The sequence below is a fragment of the Nerophis ophidion genome, linkage group LG01 (assembly GCF_033978795.1).
Source record: "Nerophis ophidion isolate RoL-2023_Sa linkage group LG01, RoL_Noph_v1.0, whole genome shotgun sequence".
Lineage (NCBI taxonomy): Eukaryota > Metazoa > Chordata > Actinopteri > Syngnathiformes > Syngnathidae > Nerophis > Nerophis ophidion.
In genome coordinates this window covers 16,971,417-16,982,822 of record NC_084611.1, presented here as the reverse complement: position 1 = coordinate 16,982,822, position 11,406 = coordinate 16,971,417, and the positions used below count along the sequence as shown (strand labels likewise).

At 37.4% G+C, this 11,406-nt stretch overlaps 1 protein-coding gene across 1 annotated transcript in view; it reads left to right on the top strand.

Annotated features, from left to right (window-relative positions):
- adgrv1 (adhesion G protein-coupled receptor V1) overlaps positions 1–11,406 on the top strand; it is a 469,843-nt gene that overhangs the window by 432,189 nt on the left and 26,248 nt on the right. Inside the window, exon 93 of the mRNA XM_061897509.1 lies at positions 9,407–9,592. Within this exon, the coding sequence (XP_061753493.1) occupies positions 9,407–9,592 (186 nt within the window). The remainder of the gene's footprint in view (positions 1–9,406; positions 9,593–11,406) is intronic.

Here is an 11,406-nt window from a genome sequence, read left to right as displayed (position 1 = left end):
TGAATACAATGATTTGCAAATCCCTTTCAACCTATATTCAATAGAATAGACTGCAAAGACAAGATACTTAACGTTCGAACTGAAAAACGTTGTTATTTATTGCAAATATTAGCTCATTTGGAATTTGATGCCTGCAACATGTTTCAAAAAAGCTGGCACAAGTGTCAAAAAAGACTGGGAAAGTTGAGGAATGCTCATCAAACACTTATAGGGAACATCCCACGGGGGTGAACGGGCCAATTGGGAACAGGTGGGTGCCATGATTGGGTATAAAAGCAGCTTCCGTGAAATGCTCAGTCATTCACAAGGATGGTGCGAGGGTCACCACTTTGTGAACAAATGCGTGAGCAAATTGTCCAACAGTTTAAGAACAACAATTCTCAATCAGCTATTGAAGGGAATTTTAAGGATTTTCCCATCTACGGTCCGTAATATCCTCAAAAGGTTCAGAAAATCTGGAAAAAATTACTGCACTTAACATTGAATGCCCGTGACCTTGGATCTCTCAGGCAGTACTGCATCAAAAAGTGACATCAATGTGTGAAGGATATCACCACATGGGCTCAGGAACACTTCAGAAAACCACTATCAGTAACTATAGTGTGTTGCTACATCTGTAAGTGCAGTTTAAAACGCTACTATGTAAAGTGAAAGCCATTTATCAACAACACCCAGAAACGGTGCCGGCTCATCTAAGACGGACTGTTGCAAATTGGAAAAGTGTTCTGTGGTCTGACGAGTCCACGTTTCAAATTGTTTTTGGAAACTGTGGACGTTGTGTCCTCCAGAACAAAGAGGAAAAGAACCATCCGGACTGTTTTAGGCGCAAAGTTCAAAAGCCAGCATCTGTGATGGTATGGGGGTGTATTAGTGCCCAAGGCATGGGTAACTTACACATCTGTGAAGGCACCATTAATACTGAAAGGTACATACAGGTTTTGGAGCAACATATGTTGGCATCCAAGCAGCGTCTTATTCATAGACGCCACTGCTTATTTCAGTAGACAATGCCAAGCCACATTCTGCACGTGTTGCAACAGTGTGGCTTTGTAGTAAAATAGTGCGGGTACTAAACTGGCCTGCCTGTAGTCCAGACCTGTCTCCCATTGAAAATGTGTGGCACATTAAAAGGCCTAAAATACCACAACAGAGACCCCGCACTGTTGAACAACTTCAACTGTACATCAAGCAAGAATGGGAAAGAATTACACCTGAAAAGCTTCAAAAATTGCTCTCCTCAGTTCCCAAACGTTTACAGTGGTAAAAAAGTCCCTGGGCTAACTTTTTTGCAATGTGTTGCTGCCATTAAATTCTAAGTTCCATGATTATTTGCAAAAAAAACCCCATATTCTTCCTCCAAACACGACGAGTTGAGTTTATACCAAAATGGATACATGGATGATACAGCAGAGGATTGGGACAATGTCATGTGGTCAGATGAAACCAAAATAGAACTTTTTGGTATAAACTCAACTCGTCGTGTTTGGAGGAAGAAGAATGCTGAGTTGTATCCCAAGAACACCATACCTACTGTGAAGCATGGGGGTGGAAACATCATGCTTTGGGGCTGTTTTTCTGCTAAGGAGATAGGACGATTGATCCGTGTTAAGGAAAGAATGAATGGGGCCATGTATCATGTGATTTTGAGCCAAAACCTCCTTCCATCAGTGAAAGCTTTGAATGGTTGATCAAATAGTTATTTTCCACCATAATTTACAAATAAATTCTTTAAAATTCCTAAAATGTGAATTCCTTGATTTCACTTTCTGTCTCTCACAGTTGAAGTGTACCTATGATGAAAATTACAGACCTCTGTCATCATTTTAAGTGGGAGAACTTGCACAATCGGTGGCTGGTTAATTACATTTTTGCCCCACTGTATTTGATGTTGATATTGAGTGTTGTTAAAAGAAAAGGTGATGTAACACAGTGGTGAACATGCCCTTTCCCAACTACTTTGGCACGGGTTGCAGCCATGAAATTCTAAGTTAATTATTATTTGCAAAAACAAAAAAAAGTTTATGAGTTTGAACATCAAATATCTTGTCTTTGTAGTGCATTCAACTGAATATGGGTTGAAAAGGATTTGCAAATCACTGTATTCTGTTTATAATTACATCTAACACAATTTCCCAACTCATATGGAAACGGGGTTTGCCGTAGTTGATTTTGTTTGTGTGATGTTGGGAATTTTCCATTGTGAGAATGTTCCATGTAAGCTGTGAACGGCTGCTTATTTAACAGATTATAATTAGACATCATTAAACAGCTGTGCCTTGCTGTGTGTTTACTGTGGCTCTTTCATCACATACTTGCAGCAATAGTTAGGGACAACTTTTCTTCGTCACTCCCCTCGCACTTCCACCCGTTTCTGTGGTTCAATGAGAAGATAATCCAATCGCAATCGCCAACTAACCTGATTGTGACGACTCAGCACAATCGCCCGTGTCGGCCAGGCGGCGATGTGCTGCTTGACAATTGGGTGACGGCGCTATTTTCTTATTCAGCCTTTGTGCAGCTTCTAAAAATAGAATGTGGGGTGTGTGGGCCCACTCATGTCCTCGCTGTCACACACAGGGAGGACTGCACATTATACTCAAGCAGTTATTGGAAGGGCCAGCCTTCGTAGTAGAAGAGCAAATGATAACTTAAACAAGATGCAAATATATGTAAAGTAATACAACTGTAGATAATATTTGGCAATGCGCCTCAATTGGGATTCAAACCTTCAATGCTGTGTTTAAAGAGCAGAGAGAGACAGTATCCATTGAACTATTTGAGTTCTGTTAATGAGCAGTTTTGGGGAAATCTTTATGGTTTCATTTGGGATTATCAATATCAGTCCAATAACAGCAAAAACATTAATATATATATATATAAGTATGTATGTATGTATGTATGTATACATATATATATATGTAAATATACATATATATATATATATATATATATATATATATATATATATATATATATATATATATATATATATATGTATATATACATATGTATATATATATGTATATATATATATGTATGTATACATATATATATGTATATGTGTGTGTGTGTTTTTCTTTGTTTGTTTGTTTTTGCTATTATATACATATATATATATATATATATATATATATATACAGTAAATATATGTAAATATACATATGTATATATGTGTGTGTATATATATATGTATAAATTTGTGTATATAGATATATTATACATGTGTGCATATGTATATATATACTGTATATATATACATATGTATATATGTGTGTATATATGTATATATATATATATATATATATATATATATATATATATATATATATATTATACATGTATATATACATACATGTATATATACATACATACATACATGTATATGTATATATGTATGTGTATATACAGTTTGTATATGTATATACAGTATGTATATGTATATATATGTATATACATATATATATGAATGTTTATGTATATAAGTGTATATAAACACATGTATATTCATGTATATACATGTATATACACGTATATACATGTACATATACATATATATGTGTATATATATAAAGATATATATACTGTATATACATATATATATGCATACGTATATATATATATATATACATACATATATATATATATATATATATATTATAGCAAAAGCAAACAAACAAACAAATAATGTATAAATGCATATATATGAATCTTTGGGCACCTATCGATTCAATCCGATTCTGATTCCTTCGGTGACAAATCGATTCTGCACTCAACACGATTCAAAACAATTCTCGCAGTGTATTATTTGGTGTAATAATTATAATGAAACTTTTTCAAAACAGTTTACAGGTTAGAAAAGCTCCTTCTGGTTGCATGGAGATGGCTCAGTAAGCTGTTTTTTTTCATAGATTTTGAAAAAAAAATTAAATCATAATCAAAATGGATGTGAATACATTTTTTGTGCACATCCAGTGTAGATGCCTAAATATGACATTGGATATATTGCCTTTTACTATTGTATTTATTATTCTGTGTGGTCATTGACCACACTTACTCTCGATTCATGCAATTTTTGGCACGTCCTCTGGTCTTATCAGGTTTTCTGAGTCAAAACCTGTTCCTCAGGCTGTCTATCCTGCCACTGATCTGGCTTTAGGCAGCCATGTTACTTTTATGACAAACCTTGACAAGTTGTTTTCCTCGAGGACAGAACAGCTCGTCAAGAATGCAATGAAATCTTGATCTTCAGCTACAAATGCTTTGAAATATGTCTATAAGTCACCTCTGTGCGGGATTTTCATAGGTATTTAGAGTGCTGAAACTGAAGTCTTCTCATGGTATTGAATCCATCCTAAGTGGACCGTTCAGAGTGTCTTGGAAGACAATTTGTCTCACATCTGAGCAGGCTTCATTCATTCATGCTCTGAGATTTAGGTCTAAGAGATAGGCGCCAGCGACCCCAAAAGGGAATAAGCGGTAGAAAATGGATGGATGGATGGACTTAGGCATGTCAGTCGTTAGAATGAATTAATGAATGAATCAGAGCCTTTTCTCCCCTGATTATGCAAGTTGAATGTTCCTGTTCTTAAATTTAAGTCTAAGACTTAAAGACCCAATAAATATGGCAGTCATTAGAATGAATGAATGAATAAATCATAGCCTTTTTTCGCCTGATTATACAAGCTGAATGTTCCTGTTCTCAGATTTAGATCTAAGACTTAGAGATCCAAAAGAACGTGTCAGTCGTTAGAATGAATGAATGAATCAGAACCTTTTTTTCCTAATTATGTAAGCTGAAGGTTCCTGCTCTCAGATTTAGGTCTAAGACTTAGAGATCCAAAAGAATGTGTCAGTTGTTAGAATGAATGAATGAATCAGATTCTTTTTTCCCCCCTGATTATGCAAGCTTGATGTTCCTGTTCTCAGATTTAGGTCCAAGACTTAGAGATCCAAAATAACATGTCAGTCATTAGAATGAATGAATGAATCAAAGCCTTTTTTTCATAATTATGCAAGCTGAATGTTCCGGTTCTCAGATTTAGGTCTGAGACTTAAAGATCCAAAAACAATGTCAGTCGTTAGAATGAATGAATGAATCAAAGCCTTTTTTTCCCTAATTATGCAAGCTGAATGTTCCAGTTCTCAGATTTAGGTCTGAGACTTAAAGATCCAAAAAATATGGCAGTCGTTAGAATGAATGAATGAATCAGAGCCCTTTTTCCCCCTGATTATGCAAGCTGGATGTTTCTGTTATCAGATTTAGGTCTAAGACTTAAAGATCCAAAAAATATGGCAGTTGTTAGATTGAATGAATGAATGAATGAATGAATGAATCAGAGCCTTTTTCCCCCTGATTATGCAAGCTGGATGTTTCTGTTCTCAGATTTAGGTCTAAGACTTAGAGATCCAAAATAACATGTCAGTCGTTAGAATGAATGAATGAATCAGAGCCTTTTTCCCCCTGATTATGCAAGATGGATGTTCCTGTTCTCAGATTTAGATCCAAGATTTAGAGATCCAAAATAATGTGTCAGTCGTTAGAATGAATGAATGAATCAGAGCCTTTTTTTCCTGATTATGGAAGCTGAATGTTCCTGTTCTCAGAGATCTAGGTCTAACACTTAGAGATTCAAAAGAACATGTCAGTCGTTAGAATGAATGAATGAATCAGAACCTTTTTTTCCTGATTATGCAAGCTGAATGTTCCTGTTCTCAGATTTAGATCTGAGACATGGAGAGCAAAACTAGCAGGTCAGTCAATAGAATGAAAGAATGAATCAGAGCCTTTTTCCCTGATTATGCAAGGTGGATGTTCCTCTTCTCAGATTTAGGTCTAAGACTTAGATATCCAAAATAACTTGTCAGTCGTTCGAATGGATGAAAGAATGAATGAATCAGAGCTCTTTTTTAACGAATTATGCAAGCCGAATGTTCCTTTTCTCAGATTTAGATCTAAAGCTTAGAGATCCAAAATAACATTTCAGTCGTTAGAATGAATGAATGAATCAGAACCTTTTTTTTTTCCTGATTATGCAAACTGAATGTTCCTGTTCTCAGATTTAGATCTAAGACCTAGAGATCCAAAAGAACGTGTCAGTCGTTAGAATGAATGAATCGGAGCCTTTTTTCCCCCTGATTTTGCAAGCTGAATGTTCCTATTCTCAGATTTAGGTCTAAGACTTAGAGATCCGAAATAATGCGTCAGTCATTAGAATGAATGAATGAATCAGAGCCTTTTTTCCTGATTATGCAAGCTGAAAGTTCCTGTTCTCAGATTTAGATCTAAGACTTAGAGATCTGAAATAACATGTCAGTCGCTAGAATAAATGAATGAATCAGAGCCTTATTTTTTTCCTGATTATGCAAGCTGAATTTTCCTGTTCTCGGATTTAGATCTAAGACTTAGACATCCAAAAGAACGTGTCACTCGGCAGAATGAATGAATGAATGAATCAGAGCCTTTTTTCCTGATTATAAAAGCAGAATGTTACTGTTCTCAGTTTTAGATCCAAGACTTAAAACAATCTCAAACATATGTCAGTTGTTAGAATGAATGAATGAATGAATCAGAGCCTTTTTTCCTGATTATGCAAGCTGAATGTTTCTGTTCTAAGATTTAAGTCTAAGATTTAAAGATTCCAAAAATATGTCAGTTGTTAGAATGAATGAATGAATGAATTAGAACCTTTTTTTCCAGATTATGCAAGCTGAATGTTCCTGTTCTCAAATTTTGGTCTAAGACTTAAAGATCCAAATAATGTGTCAGTCGTTAGAATGAATGAATGAATGAATGAATGGATCAGACCCTTTTTTTTTAACGAATTATGCAAGCTAAATGTTCCTTTTCTCAGATTTCGATCCAAGACTTAGAAATCCAAAAGAATGTGTCAGTCGTTATAATGAATGAAATAATCAGAACTTTTTTTTGTGATTATGCAAGGTGAATGTTTATGAAGCATTTTATGAAACAAAACCAATTTTTGTTTGAGTAATTTGAACATTCATCAAAACTATTCATCAATTTTATGGAGGGATGTAGTTAATGAACTGACATCCAATGTTATTAAAAAAAGTAATGATTTTGTATTGAAAATCGATTTCATTGTATTTTTTAGTATGAAATAGTACAATAACCATCTAAAATATTTTAACAAGGATTTTGTCTTGTTTTTCGGGCAAATTTATGGACTTTAATTTTAGTCTTTGTTTAAAGTTGACCAATATTTATTTATTTTTCGTTTTCTTTAATGTTACCAAGGATACCTTGTAATGCCGGGGTGTACTTATAACAATGTCATAGTTGCTGTGGAGAGTAGGGGGCGCGAAGTGCTTTCTTCCTCCTGTAGGGGGCGTAACAGAAAATAATTGACCCAGCTAAACACACATGCACCTGTACACGTTGTTTATTGTTTATTGAATGGATCCCCATTAGGTGACGCCAAGGTGACCACTATTCTTCCTGGGGGCCATATAGGAGCATACAAAAAATAAATACAAAGAATACCTACATTACCAAACATTATACAAAAAAGAAGTACAACATAAGATACACTATATTACCAAAAGTATTTGGCCACACATCCAAACGATGAGAATCAGGGTGTGCAAATCACATGGCCCGGCCACAGGTGTATAAAATCAAGCACTTAGGCATGGAGACTGTTTCTACAAACATTTATGAAAAAATGGGGCAGTGATTTCCAGGTATGATAGGATGTCACCTGTGCAACAAATCCAGTCGTGAAATTTCCCCACTGCTAAATATTCCAAAGTCAACTGTCTGCTTTTGTTATAAGAAAATGGAAGAGTTTGGGAACAACAGCAACTCAGCCACAATGTGGTAGGAGTGTGACATTTGGTGGAGGCGGAATTATGGTGTGAGTTTGTTTTTCAAGAGTTGGGCTTGGCCCCTTAGTTCCAGTGAAAGGAACTTTGAATGTTCCAGGATACCAAAACATTTTGGGCAATTCCACGCTCCCAACATTGTGGGAACGTGTTTGGAGCGGGCCCCTTCCTCTTCCAACATGACAAGCAAGATCCATAAAGACAGGGATGACAGAGTCTGGTGTGGATGAACTTGACTGGCCTGCACAGAGTCCTGACATGAACCCGATAAAACACCTTTGGGGTGATTTAAAACAAAGACTGAGAGCCAGGCCTTCTCAACCTACATCAGAGTGGGATCTCACTAATGCACTTTTGGAAGAAACACACTCCGCAACCTTGTGGACAGCCTTCCCAGAAGAGTTGAAGCTGTAATAGCTGCAAAAGGTAGACCCACATCATATTGAACCCTACGGGTTAGGAATGGGATGGCACTTCAAGTTCATATGTGAGTCAAGGCAGGTGGCCAAATACTTTTGGCAATACAGTGTATGACAAATCGGAGTTGATACATGGCACATTTACACATCCGTGCCCCTGCCCGCCCATTTTACATTCTCTCTCTGTTTGCGGTCGGCCGACATCGCCCAATGGCGGCTGTTGTGAAATACAAGATGGCCTCGCGGTATTTGACACCCCTGTGTTTTGGGGTAATTCACAGCGCGCTGACGTTACACCCAAAGGGATTTGGTAATGGTGCGGAATTGGAGGAAGCAGAAATAGCAGGGTGCCAATGATGTCATCTCCCAAAGAAGATGAAGTCATTCTCCATCATCACTGCTGGAACACAAGCGGGTATTACTCGCAACTAGGGACATTTTTAGGATGCACAATATTAGCTGGGCTTTATATCTTGATGAGTATATATTGATAATTATTGGTATTTTTTATGACCTGTGGAAAATAAGGACCGGGATAAAATTGTATTAAATGTATATAAAATGCAACCTGCATCCTCTCAGTTATTAAGGCAGGAATAAAAGAAAATGTCAACACAAGCATGGAAAACCAACAATGTAAACAAATATTAAAATCACATTGAGCCTTAACAATAAACTTTTAGAATGAAGGTGCAAGAATAAGGAATATGTAAAAAAAAAAAAAAGGTTTAATAAAGTGTAACATTATAAAAGTGTGAAAATGTAAACATAGAGATACCTGAGTAGAACTAGTTCCTGAAGCTTTAGTGCCAGGAAGTTACAGCTGTGCTCTAAAGCAGTGTTTTTCAACCGTTTTTGAGCCAAGGCACATTTTTGGCGTTGAAAAAATGCGGAGGCACGCCACCAGCAGAAATCACTAAAAAAACGAAACTCAGTTGACAGTAAAAAGTCGCAATTTTTGGATATGACTTTTAATCATAACAAAGCCGCGGCCCGGTACCGGTAATAGTAGTATCTTTAAAATGTGCCGCCAGCCATTGAAAAAATTAGCTGTGGCCCTGGCCTCGCCCGACTCCATATGTAATGTTACCAAGACTGAATCTTAATGAATCAACACTAACCATTTTCTGTTGTCTGCACAGGGTCTGTACGTGTTCACGGTCTACTTTGTCATGCACAACCAGCTGTGTTGGCCCGCTAAAGCTACTTACACGGTGGAGATGAGCGGCCATGACAGTCCAGACTCCAGCTACCCAGGGGGCGGACCCACCACTGTTGGGGCGGACATCAACAAATCCACACAAAACCTCATCAGTGCCATGGAAGAGGTACAGTAATTCATGGCGACACATATGATGTATCATCAACGAAGAAGAGAAGGTGTCCTGTCCCTCTCTGAAAGCCTACTGGATTAATATTTATGGGGTGGTATAGCTCGGTTGGTAGAGTGGCCGTGCCAGCAACTTGAGGGTTCCAGGTTCGATCCCAAGACACTTCACCCACCTGCTACCAGTGCCACCCACACTGGTTTAAATGTAACTCATACTTGCCAACCCTCCCGGATTTCCCGGGATCTCAAGAAATTCAGGCGGAGCTGGAGGCCACGCCCCCTCCAGCTCCATGCGGACCTGAGTGACGTGCCGACAGCCTGTTTTCACGTCCGCTTTCCCATGTCTGCCCAATGACGTTATAACTGTAGAATGATCGAGCGCGAGTCCTTGGTTTCTTATGTGGGTTTATTGTTCGGCAGTGTCATTAACCTCCTCCCAGCGCGGCAACAACACACAACAACAGCAGTCCGTTTTTGTCTACCGTAAAGCAGTTCGTCTGCCGTAAACAGCAATGTTGTGACATTCTTAAACAGGACAATACTGCCATTTACTGTACATGCATTTGGTTGGAAAAACAAGGATGGAGAATTCAACCCTTAACTCAACAATTTGTAGATGAGTGTTATGTGTGTGTAAATGTGTAAATAAATGAACACTGAAATTCAAGTATTTATTTTATTTATATATATATATACACATATACATATATATATATATATATATATATGTATACATATATATATATATATATATATATATACATATACAGTATATATATACATATACAGTATATATGAAATACTTGACTTGGTGAATCTATTTGTAAATATACTCCTCCCCTCTTAACCTTGCTCCCAACCACGCCCTCACCTCCCGAAATCGGAGGTCTCAAGGTTGGCAAGTATAATGTAACTTAGATATTGGGTTTCACTACGTAAAGCGCTTTGAGTCATAAGAGAAAAGCGCTCTATAAATACAATTCACTTCACTAATATCTTTAAACATCTTGCAGATGCACAGAGTTTTAAGTTGACGCCTTGTGCACAATTGGCTATTTTTGGAATTTTACCAAACTGTCAAAAAAAAATTAAACAGACTTTTAGGGATAGTATCGCCTTTGCATCATTAATACACTATATTGGCAAAAGTATTTGGCCACCCTACCAAATGATCAGAATCAGGTGTCCTAATAATCACAGGTGTATAAAATCAAGCACTTAGGCATGGGTACTGTTTCTACAAACATTTGTGAAAGAATGGGCCGCTCTCAGTGATTTCCAGCATGGAACTGTCATAGGATGCCACCTGTGCAACAAATTCTGTCATGAAATTTCCTCGCTCCTAAATATTCCAAAGTCAACTGTCTGCTTTATTATAAGAAAATGGAAGAGTTTGGGAACAGCAACTCAGCAACCAAGTGGTAGGAGGGTGACATTTGGTGGAGGACGAATTATGGTGTGGGGTTGTTTTTCAGGAGTTGGGCTTGGCCCCTTAGTTGCAGTGAAATAAACATTGAATGCTCCAGGATACCAAATCATTTTGGACAATTCCATGCTCCCAACCTTGCGGGAACCGTTTGGAGCAGGCCCCTTCCTCTTCCAACATGACTGTGCACCAGTGCACAAAGCAAGGTCCATAAAGACATGGATGACAGAGTCTGGTGTGGATTAACTTGACTGGCCTGCACAGAGTCCTGACTTGAACCACCTTTGGGATGAATTAAAACGGAGACAGAGAGCCAGGCCTTCTCGACCAACATCTGTGTGTGACTTCACCTATGCACTTTTGGAAGAATGGTCAAAAATCCCTTA